The sequence below is a fragment of the Drosophila biarmipes genome, chromosome X, assembly GCF_025231255.1.
Source record: "Drosophila biarmipes strain raj3 chromosome X, RU_DBia_V1.1, whole genome shotgun sequence".
In the NCBI taxonomy this organism is placed as follows: domain Eukaryota; kingdom Metazoa; phylum Arthropoda; class Insecta; order Diptera; family Drosophilidae; genus Drosophila; species Drosophila biarmipes.
Window position 1 is genome coordinate 22,623,820 of NC_066611.1, and position 23,816 is coordinate 22,647,635.

General features: G+C 43.0%; 1 protein-coding gene across 17 annotated transcripts in view; it reads left to right on the forward strand.

Moving 5' to 3' along the window:
• The first annotated feature begins 2,074 nt into the window (after positions 1-2,074).
• Positions 2,075-23,816, forward strand: part of LOC108023327 (basement membrane-specific heparan sulfate proteoglycan core protein) — an 81,349-nt gene continuing 59,607 nt past the window's right edge. For 16 of the 17 annotated variants that reach the window (XM_050886441.1, XM_050886460.1, XM_050886445.1 and 13 more), the window contains exons 1-2: positions 2,077-2,111; positions 2,721-3,032. In XM_050886441.1, coding sequence (XP_050742398.1) covers positions 2,877-3,032 — 156 coding nt within the window. In that variant the 5' untranslated portion in view covers positions 2,077-2,111; positions 2,721-2,876. Of the gene's footprint in view, positions 2,134-2,720; positions 3,033-23,816 lie in introns of all 17 variants that reach the window. The other variant, XM_050886442.1, reaches the window with a different exon arrangement.

A 23,816-nucleotide genomic window follows, 5' to 3' on the forward strand; every position in this document is an offset into this window, starting at 1 on the left:
CCAAATTATATTAGGTATTTATAAGCTTGAAAGGCACACATGCCCGAATATTAAGTGTGGTACTCGGAAAAACAATTGGTATTATAATACAAACTTTGTAAAATTTTGCGTGAATTGTTATTTATTTTGTGGATTAAAAAAGTATTTGTACATTTTCAATTGATGATGTCATGTGTTTGGATACATCTAATCATTGTAAAAGATCTATGCGTAAGAACTGAAATTGTAATGGACGTTTCGTAACTTCGTTTTTTGTTGATTGTTTTCGCTTTTCTCCAAGTGTAGCCAGATCATTGACACCATTTTATTTGGCGTAGTTAACATATTTTCTGTGTGTATTTTTGGAGCCTAGTCTTATCAGCGAACGGAAGCTGTGGCAATTTACGGGGCGCCACTACTTAAATATTTTACATTAGACTATACGGAAGGATGGCCGAGAAGGAGGTGAAAGGGGCCTGGGCCCTAGGGAATAACCCAATTGCCTTGGGGAGGGGGGTTCTGAAAAAAAGCAACGTGTCCATTGGTCCACCATGTGGGGCGTCGGCATCCAAGTCCGGCAGTTCATCACACGCATGCGTCGTTTTCGGATGTCATTTGGGTCAGGCGCCAATGGGAAGCCGCCTTTTCGGGGATGGCGGTGGGGGGAGCTGTGGGCCGAAGGTCACGGGTTGCGGCAGGTGTAGCCCATGACCTATGACCAGTTGACAACTGACTTAACCGCCAAAGCCGCCAGGCTCTTAATGCCCACTTCAGGCGGACTCCCTGGTCAGCTGTGATCGTGTTGAATGAATGTGTACCATGACAGGATAGGTTGTTTTTGTATTTATTTAAATAAATGTGGCATCGAAAAGGTAAGACCTCAACTTCATTTATTTACAGCATCTATACACAGATGAATGTAGCATTAAATGGGATTTATTTAAGGGAAAACAAGGTAAATTCGAATTTTAACCAGACCAAAATGTGTTAACCAAATAAAGCATTTAAATCATGACCAAAATAACATCATGGCCAATAAACGTTGAAGAAAAGTGCTGCAACAATGAAATGCAAAATGAACTTGCGACGAGATGATTTTAGACCGATGACCGAATTTTGATGATGATGACTGTTGCACCTGTTTTTGGCCCATTGTTGGCATTAGTGCTCAGTTTCTGCATTCCGAAGAAATCATAAAACACAAGTTTTTTGGATACAGAAATAAAAAGTGCTATAAAATCTGAATTTCCATAATTTGTTTTGTTAACGCATTACTAGATCGTTTCATACGTTTACATACCTTTTTGGGTGATAATTAATTTAATGTTAACATTTTGTTTAAATAAATTGATTAGTCGATTAGAACATTTTAGTATTTTAAATTCACAACAGCACTTTAGTTTTTTTGAGTGTAGCATGCAAAGAATATTAAAAAGTGCGAAGTGAGCGCTGTTTTTCGTGGGAGTGAGAGAAATATTGCAAACCGGCTGCTCCAGCAACAACAAAAGATGAAAAGAGAGCAAGGAGCAACGGTTTTCACTTGTTTATCAGTTGACCCACAGAGAGTAAGAGAAAAGGGGGGCAGGGACGGCTGTTTGCTTCAAATTTGGGGGGCCTTACCTTTTTAGGCAATTTAACTAACCTGCTGAGTATTAATTGTCTTCGCCTTACATTTCAATCCCAACATTTTACGGTGGCTTGCCGCCCCCCTTGGTTCAGGTCCTGCCTACGTCCTAGTAAGAAGTAGAAAGGATAAGAAGCAGGAGGACAGGAGGCGAGAGAGGGAGAGAGCAGGCGCGGCGAACTCTGCGTAAGCGGACACCCACGCATGTGAGCGAAGAGGGCGGCTAGGCGGGGAGAGCGAAGGCGCTGAGCGGCGTGAAAAGCGCGGAAAGCGAGGAGAGCGGTGCATCCAATCGACGCAACAGGCTTGCATCGGCCATTAAGCGCTGTTATAACAATAACAAGAGCACGCAAATCGCTTCGGCTGCCGTCTCGTTTTCGATTTCGGCCCTCGTGCGTCTTCGGGGCGGCGTCGACGCCGGCAGAGCAGAGGCAGCGATGGGAATCGCGGCAACGGTTCTTAGACATTAGGTTGCGCGCCATCGTTCCAGGCGGTCGCACATTCCACGGTGCGCTGTCGCTTTGCCTTAAGTGTGACTCTGACTCTCTTTGTGGAGCGTTGCTTTTTTTTTGAGTGCCCCCACATCCACAAAGTGCCGAAATCTTAAGAAATCCTTCAGAAAGTGTCCTGGTGCAATCGGTTCAAGGATACCAGTAACGCCTGTCCTTTGCTCCTTCTCTTTCTTTTGCAACCGTGATCTGGAAAAGGAACCGTTACCTTCCGATAGAAATAGAAACAGTGTTGCGCGCGTGTGAAACAGAATTAACGGGAAGAAGAGTGGCACTCCGAAGGGAAGGGGCAAACTACCGTTAGCTAGGAGTGAAAACGAAGATCAAACGGGGATCTTCCAGCCTTTTCGGAGGAACTTCTGAAACTGGAAGGTTTCGGGTTTTTTTCGAGCTTTTCGTTTTACCAAAGTCAACACTTTTTGCTGATATCGGGAAACGTGTCCCGTTTCTGTGCTCTCCGATTTGTTTACCCTTTCCTAAGTGCACCGAGAAAAAACGCCCCTAAGAATGCTAAAAAAAAAGCTAGGAGAAAATATCCTTCAAAGAGAATTTAAATCAAAATGAATTGCCTTTAATAACCCATTTCGGGGACTTTTTTCTCTGTGCAGTGCCATAGCCGCAACAACCTGCCAACCTTTTGAAACCAAACTCAAAACGAACCGAAACTGCCTTCACACACAAGTACCTAAACCAAACCCGAATAGCTGCCAATAGAAACCAAAAATACCAGAGCCGTCGTAGCACCGTTCCCCGGAAAGAAGAAGATGGGATCGCCGGGATCCCAAGCGCCCGCGATCGCGCCCTCGGTCGGATGTGGAACCAGAAACGGGCGGAGAGGTCTCGGGGGGTCGCTGCTCCTGCGCCTCCTAGTGGTGGCCTTCGTCCTCAACGCCTGCCACGTACCGCTGACAAGTGCCAAGGTGAGTTTCCCTGGGGTGTTACGACTACGATATATCTGATACCTGATATCTGCGAAATCGGGGAGCTCTCTGCGTCTGTTTCGCTTTCGCTGTCGCTTGCTTTGCATTGATTACGGCGGTTCCGGAGGTCTTGGCACCTTGATCGAGGCCATAAAACGGATACTAAAACTATCAACGATAAAAGTTCAGACTCTGTGTATTGATAGCTGGTTGAAAATGACCAAGATTCGATGGCCCCTTGTGCGTGGCTGCCGTCCATATAGATTTCTGAGTTGCTAAACGCGGGGTCTTATACAAAACATACATTCAAATTTGTATACAAGCTTATTAAATACTCTACTAAGCTCTGGACCCGCCCCACTCCCATTTGGGATCTCTAAACCAGCGATCTCCCGCATTTCGGATGACACAACGCGGGGCCCTCGACGAACTTGAACTATTTTACATGACACACATACTATGTTCGAGGTGGAAAGACGAAAATCAAAACGAGCCTGGTGATTAGCATAAAATGTATTGATGCCCCGAGGGGACTTTAAGTGGATTTGAAAATAGCTTCCCCCTTGGCAGCTGAAAATTTAGGAAGTGCTTGGAATCCAAGCGCTCTGTCAAGGACCGGATTTCGAGTTGACCAGAGGCCAAAAAAATAAATTCATCTCGGGCATTGAGCCCAGGTCATCGTCGGGGGTTATCACTGTCTCGAAAAACAGCCGCCGAATCCATTTCTTCTGTTTCTTGTTCCAAAATCGAAACGACTTCGGCTGCGGCCTGTGAATGATGCGATTGTGTTCGGTCCTCTTTGCCAATTGTTATGAGTAGTCGATTGTTCCAGTTCTGAATTCTATCTATATGCAGGGTTCTGGGCGGTGTGTGGCTGTGTGCTTCTCCACCATAATGAGCGGCGATGATAGGGCGGCGTTATCAGCGCGTGTTAATGACATGTTGCCCACAGACGTGGTCTTGCAATGAAATAATTTCCTAAATTAACATTTCGAATCGCCAAATGTATGTATATGTATGGAGAGGTCCGATTTTCTATGGCACCCAGCACCTGCTGGACACTTGGTGCTCTACTCCATGATTTGCCGACTGTTGTGTTCATTCGATCTGTTGTGCTGCAGCGCTCACCCATTTTTTATCACATCGGAAGTTGCGTAAATGAGGCCAAATTCGAACATGTGTGTGTACATGGTACATGTACGCATATGAGTCGCCTGTCCGGGGCTTATCGGGGGCCCGCTCTTCCAAGGAGGAACCACTGCAAATCGGACTGCGAACGAGGTCACTGCAGCCCGATAGCTCCATCTTCCGAACTCCGCTGGCGCCCATCCGGCGTATGCGTACTGCCGGCCATGGCAAATCGCGCATACGATCAGGTGGCCCGGCACTTTGAGGTGCCAGATAGCCTTTATCTGGGGGTCATCCGGCCAAGATTGATAGCAGTGCTCTTGGTGCTTCCTGAGGAACTAAAAATACTATTTATCAGGAATATTCTTACCATATATTCCATATATTATGCCACTTATATAGTAGTTTCTCTCAGCTGAAAGGCCTAAAAAGTTGAGTTTTCTATCATAACAAAAGTAGCAACTTTGTGGTTGAATTGTAGGCGATTTGCACTTTAGAACACCTGGTAATATATATGTTTTAAAACAAATGCAGCTTAGCCTGACAATAAATAACGATAAAATGTGCAACTAGCAATTATCTGCGGAATTACCCTACTTAAGGGATTGAAAGTGAGACTTTTCCCATGTGGTTCTTCCTCTGTTTGAAGTGATCTTCGCCTGGCAACCGAATTGAGCTGTTTACATCGACATGTGGAGATACTTACATGCCCAGAGGGATCCCATTCGATGGCCCCTTCCCGGCTTTACAAGGCTGCGCCCTTTCCCCGATCATCTCTTGGCTTATGTCGCTCATCGTGCCCCCGAGATACATTCAGATGTGTATTCCCCGATATCTGTCAAACAAACTGTCAAAATATTTGCATCATCAACAACAACTGCAGAGCAAACAAGGGGGGAAATTAAAGCACCCAAGCCCCGACAAAAACGGCAGGCGGCAGCCAGCGGATGAGAAAAATATTCATTTCGCATCTTTTTCGACTTGGCCGTATCGTTTTGGTTTCTTCTTCAGCTGTGGGATTACGTTTTTGCCTCTGTTTTTCGTCGGGTTTCTGTGTAAAGATGCGTCCGTTGGCACATTCCCTTCGGTTCGTTCTCCTTGCTTTTTGTTTTTTGTTTTCGTTGCTGTTGCTTTTTCGTGTCTTCACGGTTTCTGTTTCGATTGTTTGTTTGTGCAACATATGGACGCAAGATGTTGGACCCTCGATCACACATGTGACCGGCTGCCTATATATCTGCCAATCTGGCCTTATTGGATCACTGAGAAAATGGCCTCAGAGTGGAAGCCCCAAACTTATTAAAAAGATATTTTGCAATGCTTTAATATCATATGTATATCGTATCATACGAAATCCTATCATGTGTCAAAAATCATGTCATATTCAATTAGTCTTACTGACAAATAGAAATCTAATCAGGATGCGTACTAATGCCCCAAAATTCTGTCATATTATGTACACATTCCCCCAACCTTTTCTCCCTGTGCACCTGTGTACATTCGCATACCGATCACATGCAATTTTCAGTGGAAGCGTCAAGCGAGCATTTGTTTAAATATCACACTGAGGCTGCCTAACGCACACTCCCCCTTTTCCACCCACTTGAGCTCAAGTTCAGCCGTTGACCAAGGGGCGGGGCCTCGAAAGGGGGCGGGGTGGCGGGGCAGGGACAACTGGCACACTTAAAACTGTTTGTATGTACATTCGAGATGTGAGAAGTGCGAGTGAAGTGCCTGGTGTCTCGATTTTAACTTCCTATTTCTAGTTTTTAGTACTATTCGTTCACAGGTACATATCTGTAGAATGCTGATTGGCGATATCGCCGACTGCAAGTTGCTGGCCAGAGGAGAAGGCTGCTTCCACTAGCATTAGTCATTGGGGCATCCGAATCTGACCTGGTCGGGATTCTCAGATACTCGGATTCCCAGATTCCCAGACTCGGCGGTTCGGTGCGGTTCTGCGGATCCGGAATCTATTTTCTCTGGCTGACGTATGCATTTTTGTAAGGAAAAACTAAAACTAGGGGAATCGGGGAATCAATTGGGAAGATGCTGGCTATGAGGCAAGCATTTATAAATAGATGGCGACAAGATACCAGAGGAGGGGCAGGAAAGTTGGGAGTTGGAAGTGGGCAATTCGGAAAATAGGAAAATACCCTGACAAGCGATTCGCAAGTGTCATTACAGAATTTAGTTTTCCCTTTGTATTGGTTAAGTAATCGCACTTGAAACCTATCTTATATACCTCTCTGTCAGTAAGCCTATCTTGAATATTTTGGAGGCTATCGTTATTGAACATTTTTCGACACTAGAAACCAAATGGATTTTGTTACCAACATACTTTCAGCAGTTATGCATAGCAACAAATTCCAAACCACTGATAAATACTTGAAAATCAAATCCCTTCCCAGCCCTTTGCCTTTAACACCTGAAACTCGTGCTCCTTGGAGTTCATTTGAAACACTTGCACCTCAAACTTATAGGCAGGAATGTAGGTGAACAGCGATCCATTCCATTCAACTATTTGCCGCATAGACTAAACATTGAAAAATAACCCGAAGTGTAGGGTAAACCAATTTCTCAGCCTGACTTTTCATTTCTCACTTCGTAGCCCCCAACCAACTTTTGTAATTTAATATTTGCATGGCGCGACTGTGGGGGCACAAATATACTATATATATAGTATATATATATTCGGTGTATATGAAGAGTCTGTCCCCGGCAAATGAACAATTATTGTTTGACTATTGCATTGCGTAAAAGTTGAAAATAGAAAACAAGAAAACATAAAAAATACATCACCCAACACCCATTAACAGCATTTTTGGGATGGGGAAATTCCTAAACTGTCGCAATTTGCCTTCTAAGTTTTGCAATATGCAGGAGGCAGTGTGGGCGGACTATATATATTTATATATCCATTGTGTCATCATCCCAATCTCAGCGAACAAAAGACATACAGAGAGTAAAGCTACATTTTACGCGCAAATGGCGCCATTAAAATGTGTTTGAAAATTGCATTTAAATTTACTATTTATGCGAAGAAGTGATAATAAAGCTTAGAAAACTGTCTGCCAAGAATCGAAGATGATGATCCCATCGCAAAACTTAGTATGCAAGGCAATCGGCTTTTTTGGGTAGGTCTCATTCAAAATTCACGGCATCGCAGGGCCCATCGATAGAGGTGATTCGAGCTTTGAAGATTGTTCGACTTTGATTTAGATTGCCCATAAAGTAGATAGTTATACAAATGAGGAAAAGGATGCAAATTTCTCTAATAGCACTGTATGAAATCGATTCAAGTATACCGATCACGTTGACCGCCAGAACCATTTTTATAATATGTTAAATATATAGATTATAGATTACTAACTAAAATTAAGCGTAAAATATTGGATCAGGTTGAAGTTCGTACTTAAAACACTAAAAGTCCCTGATTCATAAACAGAAACAGATATATATTTTTAAAAAAGATACAAAACGGGTTTAAACTCTAGGGGCAAGTTAATGAGTGAAATTTATTTGAATTCGATGGGGTATTGGGCTGAATCAGCGGAAATGCTTGGGGGATTTTTCAATTGACCGAATTGACTGCCAATTACAGATCGATCGGGATCGCAGCTCAGTTTCTTTGCGTCCTAATCGTTAATTATAATCAGAGCGACAGAAGTTGGGCTGGGCTCCGAAGCTAAAAATATTGAAAAATGAAAAAATATTGACTATGCGGGTGACATCAGCTTCTGTTCGGCAATCGTCTCCATTAATCTTAAACGCTTTTTTATTTCGGGGGAAATTAAAAAATGCCTGCGCAGCATCGCGCAGATCGCGATCGAGATATACATCCATGTGGCGTCTCCCCAATTTCGATGCCAATGGAGTTGCATCATCATGATTCGGAGCATGACGGAGTCGGGGAAAAATAAAGAAAAATGAAAAGGAGGCACCCATTTCAATGGAAATCCACATCATTTCAATTTGTTTTAATTGCTGCCCATGCCCAAATGGCGAAATAAATTTAACAATCAATTTCGAATCGCCCCCAGTGGCTCCCAAACTGCCCCGAAGTTCGAGCCAATTAATTAGTAAACAAAGCATAAAAGCAGCAATCAAACAAGCCAAAAATGATGCATAATTATGCAAATTTGTTAATTTGCCATTGCCTAACGCGACTTGCATATATTTATGCTTTAATAAGCTCGCAAACACTTTGATTTTTTAGCATGTCGATTCGATTTGATACGATTTGGGATCCATTTGAATCTCTGGCATTTCGAATACGTTTATCATGGCCTTTCGGCGGCTATCCAACAATATTTGAGCTTGATTTAAATAAATATATAAATACACTTTTTTTAAATTTAAAAAAATTCTGGAGGCAAACAAAAATATTGTACTATTTGGACATTAATTAGCTTTATGATACAGTCGTTTGATATAGTTTTTCGATGCGTCCCGTCCCTCTGCAAAGGTATTCCAGTTAATTAAAAGAGATAAGTAATTCAATTAATAATAACTAGACATAAGTAAATAAAATACTACTAGCACTAATTAATCATATCGAAAACAGCAATTAAATAAAGCACATTACAGTCATATAGAAATAACAGATTAAAGAAGGCAATTATAAAACAGATCTTACAAATATAAATGAAACATTAGTTTCTGAAAATTTGAGTGAATTTAGATTGTAATAAAGTTAAAATCTAAGGCCGATCTTACCGATTGTTTCGATACAACTACTATTCAAAAAATGACTTAAAGATTTCAGCACCATAGGATGAATTAAATCTATGCGATTTCAATCGATATTTCCGATAGTTTCGATAAGAAATTGCTGCTAGTATTAAAGGGTGTTCGCACTTCCAGGTGACAACTACTAGACCGCATAAAATATTTATATATTTTCGGCGTGTCAGCTACTTTATTGATTCTCCATCGGAGAACAAAGGCGCAGAGGTCTCAGCTAATTGCCGCCAGAAGAGGTGAATAGAGCAGCCAATTAAAGAGAAATGTTCCCCACACAAAGTCGCCTATGTAAGCCCCGGCTATATCTGGAAGAAACCCCAGACCCGCCAGATAAGATATAGAGTCCACATACATGGTGGCATAGTTTTCGATGCTCATGTTGTTGCCAAGTTGATAAGGTGTCAACTGACTGATAGTGAGACCAGGTTACGGGATCGGATTGGGAACGGAATACATGTACTCATGCAGGCTGACTCTATATGTACTGTGGCTGTCAAACTGCCGGCACTCGTGTGCTGATGAATCTTAATTTAATGCATATGCGGCTGACATTTGCATGACCAAAATCGTGTGAGATCGTCACTGTAACCAAACAGGTTTTTCGATTATTTTTGTTTTTCGTCGTCGACTTTGCCCGCAGAAGCTGCCACAGTTTATGATTATTTTATTTGTGGCCAGAACTAGTTGCCTTATCAACGCCATTAGCAAGACCTTTTTGGCTTTTTTTATTTGTGTATTCGAGCCCAATATTGAAAGCTGAGGCCTGACTAAGCCCACAAATATTCGGAGCAGGGTGTGGGCCATGTGTATATGTGTACTTATTTCCCTGCGAGCGCCCATCAGATTCCATTACCATCCGATTCAGTTTTCTGTTCGCCAGCAAAACGGTGTCCAGTGCAGAAAATTAATTTTCATTTTTGCCCAGATCAGCGCTTTATCAGCGCAAGTTCATTAGCTTCTGCGGAGCGTGTGGGGCACCTAGGTGATCAGCTGATGTTCCCTGCGCCAGCCAGAGTGCCCAAATCGGATTTCATTTGAGCAATGCGCCGAGCTGAAAAGTAGGCGAAAGTTCTCCGGAATTTGGGCAGCTGATAAAAAGGGATCGGAACTCAGGTTTCTTGTGAATGAATGGTATCACTGGCAAATAGGAACATGTGTGTATAAAGTGTTGAGGTGGGAAAAAATAGTTAGCTTATTCAGAAACGAGGCATAGGTTTCTTTTCAGAAATCTGACAATTGACGTTTTAATGAAATCACAAAGTATAAGACCTATGAAGTCCATGTGATGCAAAATGAGTTGAGTTTTCGACTCTTTGAATCAGTTACAATCCAGAATGGCAAGAAAACGGGTGTTGAAGAAATGATTTCAAATCCCCAGTCCCCAGTGACTATCATATTTTCTAGATCAAATATCATGTTTTCTCTCATTGAGAAATGTCATAACCCTTTAAATGACTAATTGTGTGACAAATCTGGATGTGGATTAGCTGTATTTAAAGACTTTGTTTGCTTCGCGGAAACGAGTTCCCCGATCATCAGCAGCATCATTATGGCGATTATCCGCTACTACTGATTTATGCATTAATAATTCAATTAACGAACCCCTTCTTTGTCTGTTTTTCAGGTATGTGACGATTTCAGAGGATTTGCACACCGAAATCTCTTTCCATTCGATTCGGTTCGATTCGAATCGAGATTAAAAGCGAAGAGGCAAACAGACTGCTTGACGCTGGGGAGCCGCCCCTATATCTCGCATATCCCCCGATCCAGCGATCTCTAAATGAGACCCATTAGCTGTCAAGAGACAAATATTTGTCGCTGTCACCGGGCAACAACAACGTTGACTCTTGACCAAAAGCCAAACTTGATTTATTTCCTGTTTCGGTGTGTGTGTCTGTTGCTCTTATTGAAATGAAACGTGCCGCCAAAAAAGTGGGGAAAAAACATAGAAATAGCCCAACAGAAAACAAAAAACCAAGTATAAACTTCAGACGGCAACGATTTCTTTTTTTTTTGTTGGCCTGAAATGGTAGAAAAAAGCCGAAACAGCAACTTGACCTTGGCGCTCCAAGCTGGCATCCCACAGATTTTGGTCACAATTTGTAGGGAACAAGATGGGCAGATAGATAAGACGGCGAGATAAGAAGATAGATGTGCTCTTAGATTGAAAGGTAACTTGAGGTAGAAGATGGATAGAAATGTATAACCTATAAATCTTTTAATCACATTCAACCAAAAGACCATTTAACGTATTTGGCTTGTAAATTGCAGTATTTCCCAGTGTATGTGGTGGTGCTGCCATCTAACCCGGTGTTACACTCAATCCGAAGTGTTTAAGTTAACTACCTCATTACACCCGAACATTTTCTCAGAAATTTACATAAAAAAGCGTGTATTATGCTTTTCGCCATAACTTGTTGCTTGCGAACTCTAGCAAAGTGTTTTTCTCTGCGCCGTAGAACCTGCCAAATGGCTAATGTTAATGGTCTAGGATGGTATATTATGCGAGTGGCCTTCTCGGTGACAGGGCTGTCGAGTGAAAAAGCCTCGCACTTTGGACCTCCATCGACAGTTTGACAGTCATTGATGTATTGTCAGCTGAAGTGGACTGGCGAGAGACTGAGGTGAGCCCGAGCCCGAGCCCGAGCCCGAGGCTGTTTTTCAGACCCAGTTATGCAGTTATGATGGATAGAAGATGTCTTTGGGGGCTATGCCCATGTAGGTGCAGCTTACGCTAATGCAGTTCAAGTGTTGGAATCATAGAAGAAATAACTTTTCTGTTTTGCTGACGCTGCCGCGGAAAATGTGCAGCAGTGCGAGTCGAGTCCACACACAGTCACCCCTCTCGAAATAGAGTCCCTTCACGGCCCCTCCAAGAAAAGAAGAAATCAACAAGCCGCAAGTCAAGAGGTTGTCCCCCCTCAAGACCCCTGTGCCCCGCCGCCTCTGAACACTATATCTTCTTGTGTGTGACAATGAGAAGGAGGTCTACAGCCGACAACAACGGCACTGCTAAAGATCGGGGGTGTTGGAAAAAGGTATTCCAGGTAAACTGAGTCTTTAGAAGAGCTTTTCTGATATTATATGACCTTCATATGTGAAATATGTCTCTACCTTCTATAGAAAATAATTTAGACCCTTAAAGTACAGGGTTGAAAATGTTTTGACATTTAATATAATAACATGTCTTCATTATTCAGGTATGGCCAACTTTTTTATTACTGAAATGTGCACTTTTGGAACACTTGGAAATTTTCTCCGAGTGTAAAATCTTAGCAGATTTTCAGGCAGTAAAAGTAACAGAGTCTGTAATTACGTTTACTTGTTGTCTGATGTTGCACTCTTTATTCCGTATTTTTCCCTTTCGCATTGTAATACCTTTAATAAGCAGGATGACGTTGCACTTGACAACAACTGCAGCATCCAGGAGCGAGCGAGATGCTAATGCGGTGCGAGAGGGGTGGGGAGAGGGCCCGAGGTTGCAGGAGGTTACCTTTGTGGCAGCTGGCGGCCTTTTGTTTTCTGGGTGCCGCACTTGAGGTCACCTCCATCTGGTCTACCCACATAATGCCAGCCCATTCTTCCAATATTATGTTCTCTCTGGGGTTTGTGGGCTAGTTTGGTTAGCACCGCCAAGGGTTTACGCACTGCGACATTAGGGTGAAACTTTAAGACTAAGTTTGGGAGGTGGCAGCATCTATTTTACTTAGTTTTCGGAACAGAAGTGCTTCACTTGACATGCAACTATTTTGGGACTAGAATAATGTAATCTTCCTTTGATTTTATCGACCTATATCCCATACCTCAACTCCTTTGAGGCATTGCATTTAAGACACTCTTATCCGATCCGAATTAGTGTCATTATGATGCCCCAAACGAAGAGTGGGGCTCTTGGCTTCCCAGAACGCCTGGTTTTGGGCATAGGGAGCATATAGGCCTTTTGTTGGGGATCGGGTGGGATCGGGCAACGTGCTTTGCATATTGGCCGCGCCCACTTGGTGCGCCAAACACGTCGCAATCGTTGAGCCCAGACAAAAAGCTTAAAAAAAGAGACAAAACCCCGGCAGACAGTCTTCAAACTTAGATTGGAATGGCCTAAGCCGGATAATTTATGCCGCTTCCAAGACAGTTCCTCTGCTCATTCTGCGACGCCTTTTGCATACGGCGAAAAATCAAGAAAAAATCAAAAATAAATACAGGCATGGGTATGGAAGGGAAAAAGATCCCAGAGCCTGGAGAGGCAGGAGAACTGGTAGAAAATTGGTCAGCCACAAAAATGTTTTTGAGGCCATTTGATTGATTCCGCGCCTCGGTCTTTCGTCGTTTTTCGGCTTTTAGATTAGCGGGCGATGAGGTAATATCTGGGTAAACCGATAAGCCCGATCCGAGGTCGGTGTCGTCAGCGGGGCACGATAAGTCCGCCGGTACGGTACGATTACGATAAGTTAACCGCCGGGTCCGTCAATATTTAATTTATAGATATTGTACCGGCTCCGGCGATGCAGCCAAACTTTTCTCCACAGCTGTTTTTGCTACACAGAGAAAATTGATAGTCCCCAAGATTCGATTCGAATTTAACGTAGACATGTCTCAGGGATGCTGGACATCTAAGTAATAGTCTTGTTTCCCGAGACAGACTTACACTGGTACTGGTGCACGTGCCAACAACTTGGCCCATAAGGAAGTCGGGAACACGAAATTGAAATGGAAATATAATAAAATAAAAAGTGATGTGGCTATTAAACAATCTGTGGACTGCTGACTGCGGACTGCGGACTGCGGACTACGGACTATGCGTAGTGCCCACCGCCTCCGTACATACTCACTCAGGTAATTAAGTTTAAAGTTGAGGCACAAAAAGCATTCAGTTAAAAAAGCTGAAAACCCAAACAAAACTAAGAGAAAATCAAGTTGAAAAACCGGCAAACAGCGACTGAACTGTGAAGCACTCCCCGAGTCGCAATTGCTCTGTGCACTGAGAAAAAAAGCAATTCCTATAAACACTATTTCGGGCATTATAATGGCCTGATATGGCAGGAACTGGAAGATATAAATCATCTACTCATATTATAAGATTGATAAAACTCAGCCATATTATTAATAATGTGAATTCAAAATACGGCTGACTCTGCTGCTAATTTCATGCAAAGCAACCAGCTTTTCTTTCCGTGCCGTGCTGACCTACAACGAGGCGCCTTCGTCACCAGCCTCGTCGCCGCCCCTTGGGCGTTCGTCACTCGCCTGTCGTCTCACGGCGTCTGTGCGTGCCTAATGAGTTGCTGTAATGCAAAACCGAAAATTTTCATACGACCGTCTGCCCATTGTGAGTGGCTGTAACATATAGCCTGGCCCACATAGACACAGATCGCCGGCCACAGTGAGCACCCAGGAAATGGAAAACGAAAGAAAATACTGTTCCGTAGGCTTTCTTACTCAGAAACTATATTCCCATCCACATTTGACAACAAAATGGTGGGTGGGTAAACAATTTAAAGATGATTATTTATACAACAATATTATCCATTTACAAATCAATTTTTGTGGTACTTTTTTTATAACTAAAGTCAAAACTAAACTCTGCCTAAATTCTTGGAAGGATTTTCTTTGTTATACATTTATATGGTAAATTCGCCACTGTCCAGTCTCCACTGTGGCAAGTGTCTGGCTTAGGTAGCCGCGGAGTGTCTAAAACAAATTGCACGCAATTAAACACGCTCCATGCCGACTGAATCTTGCCCCACTCGGTGGTGCAGAGTTCGCTGGTGGTGCAGCATTCGCATGGCTGACGTACACAGAGAGAAAATCGATCTAATCATGCAGTAGTCCGGTAACCGCCTTAACAGGACCATATATATTTCACTTAGAGTTTATCCTATCTGTTGCATACAGATGCTTTTGTAATAACCCATTATAACTTTATCGAACTGCTTTTTTATCTGTGTACTGCATCGGGCGGCGTCACCCGCCGGCGGCTCTGCCATTTGCGATTTGCATCGCCCACCAAGCCACATAAAAGTATATATAAAATATATGTGTGTATTTGCATGTGGCAAGGAAGGAGGAGGCTGTACTTATTTGGGTGGCTCAGCCGCTCTCCAAAAGCCCCCAAAAGTCGCTCCACTCGCTGGCAGTTCAGTTTTATGACTGTGTAATTTCGATGTTAACATCTTGATGGCCGAACGTTGATTAATGGCCTCTGGGGTCTTCGACTTCGTCTTGGGATTTCGGCGACCGATGATAATGATTGCTGCACTCCGAAAACTGCAAACGGCAAACGGCAAACTGCACACTGCACACTGCACACTGCACTTTGCGCCACTGGCTATCTGATTTATGCGGCAAATATTTTAGCGGATAGTCATATCATTTTTGCTCCCTGAGCCTATGACATCATCCAATTGGGAGTCAGACTCTCTGCGGCCTACTCGATTTAATATTTTTAGCCTTTTTGCACTTATGACTGGCTCTAAGGGGTACTATTTAAGTTTGGGTGTGCTTCTTTTGCTGGACAGAAGTCAGTTCTGAACATACCCAAGGTGTACCATTGGGAAATGGGGTTCAAGCAGCCACCGTATTGGGCTGGGTCACCTTGTCAACTGAATTTTCTATCTTTTCTTGGGCCTAATGGCAGATATTTCCAAGAATATCAAAATAAGATCAGTAGGGGGTATCTACTAGTCGGCTCTACGCTACCACACCAACTTTTCGTCTGACTGACTGCTGGGTTGGATGCAAATGACACAGTTTCGCGACTTGGTCGCCTGGAGTTTGCATAAATCTCGCCGGGCGCTGATGGGTATTAGTATTATCGCGAAATGTGGCCCATGGGCAAGTACGGGGTGACCTCACTCTTAGAATGGACGATGGACGGACGGGCGGGCGGGCGGGCGGGTGGACGGATGGACGGACGGACGGACCTTAGTCGTGCGGTCACCTTTTGCTATTTGGGTCCGAAGACAGACGATAAGCTACCGAGAATAACGATCACCTCCTTGAGCTGCCTTCGTGACGAATAATCAATATTGGTGGACCCACTGCCGTTATCTGCTCAAACTAATCTGCAGCCATATGCATAATTATATTCACATACCTCTGATATCTCTGCACAAACTAGGGCAATGTTCAGTTAAAATACATTGAATACCAATAGAAACAAATGATAGTTGCCCGGCATTTCTTAAAAGTTATCCCGTAATCCTATTTTTCCTACTGTGCTGATGATTTAAGACCCTGCCCAACACCTGTTGCACTCATCGGTTTTCGCCGAGTCTTCAAAATTGAGGAGTTAATCTTTGCTGCCTCGATTATAATAGTAATCTAACGAATAGCGACATTTAAATGCCAGCTTTAGATGTTTATAAACAGCGGCCTGCGCGAACTTAAGTGTGCTGCAATCTTGACGTTGGCGAATTCGGCATCTCTCCTTCGGTGAAGAGAGCAGGGGATTCCCTCGTTTTTAGTGTTCCTTGCTGTTGCTGTGGTTACAAGGTCGCCTGGCCAGGTTTTCCCGCTTTTCCGGCAGGTGGAGCTGGAGGTGGAGGTGGGGACCGTGTGCCGAGGGGTTAAAAGGTCAGATTACAAATTGCGGTAGAGGGGGAGAGGAGGTGGATGTGCGGGGGCCAGTCAAAACTTGCAAAAGTTTAGATAAATTAAAACTGAATACAACACACGTGGCCACAGAAATGTTTCTGCCGACACAGAACTTTAACTGATACTCAGTCTCAGTCTGATACCGTCTGTCTGTCCCGATGTTTTTGTTGTCGGTCAAATGAAATTTTAGCAGAAGCACTCCAACAACGGCAACAGGAAGCCAAAATGTTTTCCCGGGCAAAATTTTGGAATGGGAAACGGGGTCGGTGGCAGTCGGCAGTCGCTAGTCGCTAGTCCCTCTGAACTTGCCTCTTCTAATTGAGCTCGGGTTTCAGAGGAAAGCAAAAAAACCTGCGATGCACAGCAGCTCGAACTCTCTGGCCAAAAAGGGTTAATTATGGCAGCACTTCTTGGCCTAGGCCCCATTAACCTGCTGAAGATCTCAAATGCACTTGAGGAACACATTTTTTAATAGGCAGGAGGAGGAGCCAGCAGAATATTAAGAATATGTAGTTCTCAAGTGTTGTAAAACTTCATATTTTTTTACAATATTGGTGGTTTTTCTTTCCAGAATGGATTATAATTATTAAAATGCCCTTGAAAAATACATTTTTAAACGAGCAGATAAGAAGGAGCCAGTAAAATATCAAGAATATATAGTTCTTAAATGTTGTAATAAATAATTTTGTTTACAGTATTGCTGGTTTATTTTTTGAGAATAGATTATTTATAGTAGTATGTGCAGCATGAACTTCTTTTTTCCTAGTTTTGGCTAGCCGCCTGTCAGACAGTAACGTCTTAAATTTTTCGCAGTGTCGCTTTGACCAATTTATTGCCATTAATTAATATTCATTCAATGAAACGCAATCAATAATCAGAGGCTGAGGTGCTTTTACTACTCGTGGAGCATGGAGTATCGCCGTAGCCGAGTGCTTTGTTATCAGCCAACGTCTGACTATAAATAAAGGCAGCTAAAATATGTGTAATAAACCGCACTGAGCAGTCGCTGCCCAAGCACAAATGGGTTCAGCAGCCGAGCAGCTGAAGACCAAATTGCGTAAATGCTTTTTATAGAAGTTCAAGTCATTGAAATTCGAAGTCACTTCCTCGAACGCCGAATGCGACCGATCCACACTCAGCACACGCATTTTTGTAGAAATACAAACATACATGTGTACGGGCAATTCGCCGGCTGCTTTCATAATCAGCTTGTTCGAGAAAAAGAAAAATATCAAGGCACATAGCAAATTGAGGCCATTGGGACTCTAAACTAAACGATAACCGGCGAAAGAGGAGTTTCTTTCTTGATGAATATGCAGGCCCGCCAATAAAGCAATTCGATTTCATTTAAACAAATACCCGACAATCAGGGGGCGACACAACTTTTTAACTTATTTTGGGGTCACCGAAATGGAGGCACATGTGTAAACAAATTGGAAACACAAAATGTGTTAAGCGTTAAATATCTCAACATTTGTCAGAACAACTTTTCCCAGAAGAAAGCCAGCACAAGTTGATGGGGCTGTCAAAATAAAATGGATTTAATGAAAATACCAGCCGCTGGAAAACCGTGACTCTTACGCAATTTTCGCCTTTATCTGAAGTCATCACTATAAATATGGGGGCTTGGGGCACACACATACGCACACACGTGGTCCCATAAAATCTGATACCAAACCCCTTCAAAGGGTTATTACTCAGCTTCAGATTATTACAAAATATGCGCAAATGGCCAGGCCAAGGGGGCAATAAAATCATTGGAATAAAAAATAAAAACAATGTGCAAAGAGCCGCGAAAGTGCTGAGAACATGGCTCATAAAAGTTGGCAACACTCGTAAGAGCCATCGAAATGTGCACAAAATGTGAAAGTCCGTGAGAATGGAAATAGTCAGGAAACCAAAAAGCATAAATTAAAGTGGAAAAATATACTCTTTAGACTATGAACTAATATCCAAACAAGCATCTGCTTAGTATTACATTAAAAAGGAGGCTCCTCGATAAACAATTTCTAATTATAGCAATTAATGCCTGTAATATTAGCCAGAAATCGTTTGGTTCTCATTACATTTTTTATTACATTTCTTCCACCAAATTTGTAACTTAATTAGACACATTAATTACGCGCAATTGTTGGAGGGCCGCAGGACCCTCGGTTCAGGTAGACGGGTAATGCAAATTGATGGACTGCCCACATCCCGCCCTCCACCTTTTGCCTCCACTAATGCAGACAAATGACAGGCAAAGGCACCTGAAAGTGGCAGGACGAGGACGTGGACATCCGCAGGAGCCTCCGCATCATTGTCACGTAGCTTCTAAGTGCCACAAATTACGCACGCAAATTGGCTTTGTTGTGTCAACGGCTGGGTGGGTGGCTTCTGGGTGGTTGGGCGGTGTCTTGGTGGCGTCTTGGTGGCTCTGCAGCATCGATAGTTTCCCTGCAATCGGCCCATCAACAGGGAGAAATAATCAGCACTCTGCAAGGGATAGGTTAAGTCTTGAAGGATTCCCTGTAGCAGAGTTCGTTTAATGAAGTACATTATTCGTTCTTTAATTTTAAGCTTAAATTGGAGATGAAAACCACAAAACTAAATCTTAATAAAATGTATACAATTGATTTATTTATGCTTTTAAAGGTAACCAGAGACATGACATGTTGTTAGAATTTGGTTAGCAGAATTCAAGCACTATGATTTAGTTTTATATTTTATTTATTTTGATTAATTTTTTTCTGTGTGTATGCAGTCCTGGAGAAAGAACAAATTTTCGACCATTAAACGGGGCTTAGAGCCAGCAACAACAAAGTAACTGCACTTCCTGAGCTACATATTTACTCCTGGGCCCGAAAGGGGGTTCGGGGGGACTGGCTCAGGCTGGCTGACAACTTAATATGAGGCACGAACCAAGTCAACCAAGCCGAGCTGGCCAAGAAGCCCCAAGTATCAAGCCTCAAGCCCCATGTCACAAAAAAGGAGGAAGGAAGGAAAGATAGTGGCAGGGGGGGTGGAAAGCTGGCGAAATGCTGCCGACAACTTAAAGGCGTTAATGGTCGTTTGTTTTATGAGAAATTGCCAAAACGTGAGTGGCATCCTGAACTTTCCTGCCGAGGAATCGCACAGAGACATCAAAGCGCCCAGGATCAACAGTCGCCAAGCGTGCTCCTCTAGATTTTTTATTTTTCTCTGTATTTTCGTGGCGTTTTTCCGTCTTTTTTCGCCGCAGGACGTGACAACCTTGGAGTGGCTTCAACATTTAAATGAGTTTGTGCAACATAATAACAGAAAAAAGGGAAAACAAAACATGGATATTAGCGTCAACAACATTGTCAGACTGCGCCGAACTTTGACTTGCCTCTTGCCACAAATCACAGCTCAAGCAGGTGTCAATGTAGCCGCTTTGTTGACTGTTTTGACTGTTTTGGATACCCAGGAAGAGGGTATGATGGGCATTTGGAGAGGAAAAAGATCTACTCTAAGAACGAAATAAATATGGATATTTTTCCAGGGAAAAAATCTATTATCTGGGATAATTGTATTCCTAGCAACAGCGAAGAGAAGAAGTGTCCTGTAACAGGTATAATGGGTACTGAAAGATGTGCAATCTGTAAAGATATTTTTGTTACCTTACAATCCTTGCAATAATGCACATTCCATATTGGGCTCAGACCAAATGTGTTTTTAAATAAACAAGTAATTAACTAAAGGACGTTGTGAACACTTTGGAGTCAGTACCAGAGGACCCCACAATTTGTCCTGATCCGGGTCCCCCGCTCTTAACCCATTGTTGTGTGGAATTTAATTTCCTCCCCATTGTAAGTGCATCCCACACGGATCTCTGGTGCTAGTCCGAGACCTATGCCCCGGGTAAATAATAATAGAGGAATGGATGAAAACAACAGGTCAGTTCACAGTGACAGCTGAATTGAATTACTTGTTTATGTCAGCGGAATGAAAGGTTTCCATGGGAGACTTAAGCAGAAAGAGCAAGTGGATGAAGGCGGCAATGTTTCCTTTCGATTTACGTTTACCATGCTTTTATTTATAAGCCGGGAAAAATATGTAGGAGCAGCAAGTGTGATGGAACTTCACCACGAATATGTGATTTACACATTATCGAAACTCAGAGGATGTTATGTTCCAGAGAAAAATCTGGTCGGGATGATAAATGACGACTATGAATGTGGATCATCGCCCGAGTTCTATTGACGCCCACGGAGAGGAAAAACGAAACAAATATATGGCGGAAAACTAATTAAATCAAAGCAATTGCTGGATCGTACAGTTTAATTAAGCACATGAGACACAAGAGCGCAGCGCTAAATATTTCCTGCTGCGCGGGTTCTCGGGATCGCAATCCAAATCGGAATCTGAGTCTTCAGCATATGTATATATATACAGCTGGGTCCCCAGGTCCCCAAGTGCCCAACCGTAATCGTGTAACCCGGTAAGCGGGCACTTCTTACCCAGGTCGCTCCCAGCGGAATTTCTGGCTGAATCTCGGAATGATGATTGACGGCCATCATCGCGTAATCTGCTCCAGGCGGAGGATTATGGCGTCAATTGCTTTGCACTTGCTCCACAGACCCAGATTCCTCAGCTCGATGTCACTCGATGCACTTTCCACCTCTCCCACCCCTAAACTTGCAATTCTCGTTTTATTTTTGCTTTTCTGCCATTTCGGAGGCGGGGAACAGGAATTCGTCTAGCAATTACCTTGACGCTAGTTTTTAATCAAATTTTCACATGTTTCAACCCCCAATTTCCTTCCCCATGTCCCTCGCTTTTCCTTTTAGGCTTTCCCGCTTTCCACACCGTCTCGCTTTTCAGTGATAATTGTGGCCAAAACACAAAGTTGGCTCCTGCCACACATGTGTGCCTCTGCAGACAGTGTCTGCTTCTGCCTAATTCTTGATACTCTTCGTAATACGGATCACTATGGATATAGGAAAATATGAAAAGTTTAATTTGTGTTATCATTGTACTACTATAAAACATTTTATTTGAGTACAATATGTTGGATGGCATACTACTTTGACTATTTGATCATATAAATTGGATATATTTAGTGCGTTATACGACTATTGCGATTTCATATATTGAATATTATATGGATTTTGTATAATATCAGGATATGGTGTAATATATTTTTATTAATACAATTTATTTGAGGCAATTTAGCTTTTAAAACCCTTTGAAAATGCATCCAGAATTCCATTTCCCCGCCTGTGCTGAAATTCCTCTTTTTGTACTTTGTACCTTTGTGTGTTGGTTTTATTTTTGTGGTCTATTGTGGCTGGCGAGCTGAGAGTTTCTGGGCCTGCCACGCCCCCAGGACACCGCCGCCCACCGTCTGGCGTGCCTTTTGGCCACAAATTGTGCGCAGTCAGTCAGTCAGTCAGTTAGTCAATAACTTTTTCTTTCGGTTTTCTGTCCCGCACCGCCCCCACCCCCCAGAAAAGATGTATATGCGATCGATTTAACGAGAATTGGCCGGCTGTCTGCTGCGATTTTTGAACATGATGAAAATAAATTGCCAGCACACATATGTGCGCCAAATTTATGACCGGCCAAAAGGGGGGAGTGGCCCAGGCCCTGGCACAGGCCCTGGCACAGGCACAGGCCTAGGCCGAATCTCAATGTGTAATTTGTCTTGCAGGAAATGAGCCCGAGCAGAAATAAAAATCTAAAAATGCCTTGTCCATTTGAGGGTTCAATGCACGCATACTAATTTTATTGGGCGTGGGTGGGAGGTTGAGGGTGGTGCAAATGGCGACCTTCCGTCCCGAAGTGACCCACTTGGAGTAGAAAGCCCCCTTCCACCGCCACCACCCCGCCACAACAAACGCCCGAGCAACAGGTTGAGACAATTGACAGTAGCCAGGCATTCTGTCTGCTGATTTTCCCCGCCTCTGCCCCTCCACTTTTCACTTGCATAAATCTAGATGCAGTTGCAGATGCAGATGCAGATGCAGATGCAGATGCATCTCGCAAAAATGGGTTCAAGGACACTGCGTTGTCATCTAATTGGGCGGCCACATAAATTTAAACATGCTCATTGTTTCCACGGCAGCGTATTTATTTATTTTCACCGCTAGCCGTTCGCACGTTGCGTATGCGTAATAATTCATTTCGACACTCATTTGAGGTTGCAAATGGCATTTACAGTGGCGGCTGCACAGCTGGCACACAACACTTTTGAGATACTTCATGCAGAGCACTCGGTCCCAGCCTTTATGAATAAAGAAGGAGATGCCAGGTTGGCAAGGTATCAATTACTGGATGCTAAAATACCAAAAGCTAGCCCTTAAGATGATAATCAATATAACAATTAAAATCAGTTTATATAACACTTACTCGGTTTAAAGTTCGCAAATTAAGGAAAGGTTTCTTCGTACTCCACTGTGCATTTCATGCGGGCGGCACAGTTTGGAAGCCACTGTAGCGATCAGGCCATGCTGTTTTTTTGCATTAGCGCACAGCTCAAGTAATCACAATAAACGCTAGGAGAGGAATCTGTGTCAAGCATCCCGACTGTCCGTCCGCCGGAATCGAGGCTACAAACGGTCAGCAGATGGCACCTCATCTGAAAAAAGAAAACGAATTGGGTATGGATCGCTTAAAAATGATGATATTCGATAAAGAAATGCTATAGATTCTAATAAGAAAGTTTCAAAATAATCAAAATTGTATGGAGAAATGTTATAATATCTTAGTTTGACATTAGTACTGGGTTGCCCTTTATTTCTTGGCTCTCAATTTGACTTAATTTTTAGTTTAGTTGGGATTTCTCCCAGCCAATTCAAATTTAACAACTAACACAATCTCTATGTCATGTTGACTATTAAAGCTAGTTGCTTAGCCCGCGAATCGATTGGAGGCACTCTTTAACGTGATATCGATAGCTTGGACCTGATTTCGACATTATTATTATTATGTGCAACACACACCAGGCAGGCGCAAACTTGTCGAAAAACATTCGACAACTTCAAAGTCGTGGCACGTGACTATGCAGCCTCATAAGACAGCCGCTCAGCCAAAACCGCACAAAACAAGCCCAGTTCCATCCCCACAACTCACCGCCCGTCGACCCTCGATAAGGAAAATCAGACACAGCGCAGACAGAACGCAGACAACGCTTAAAAGTGAAACAGCCGAAAAAACTGAAAACAACAAGCAAACCCAAAGAATCCGGCGAAATTCGTCACTGAAGTTGGATCGACTCTGATTTTACGTTTTGAAGTTGATAAACTTTAAAGTATTAGTCCTTAGTTAGTTAAAACAAATGGGAATATCTATTTTAAGCACTTTCGTAATTAGATATATTCT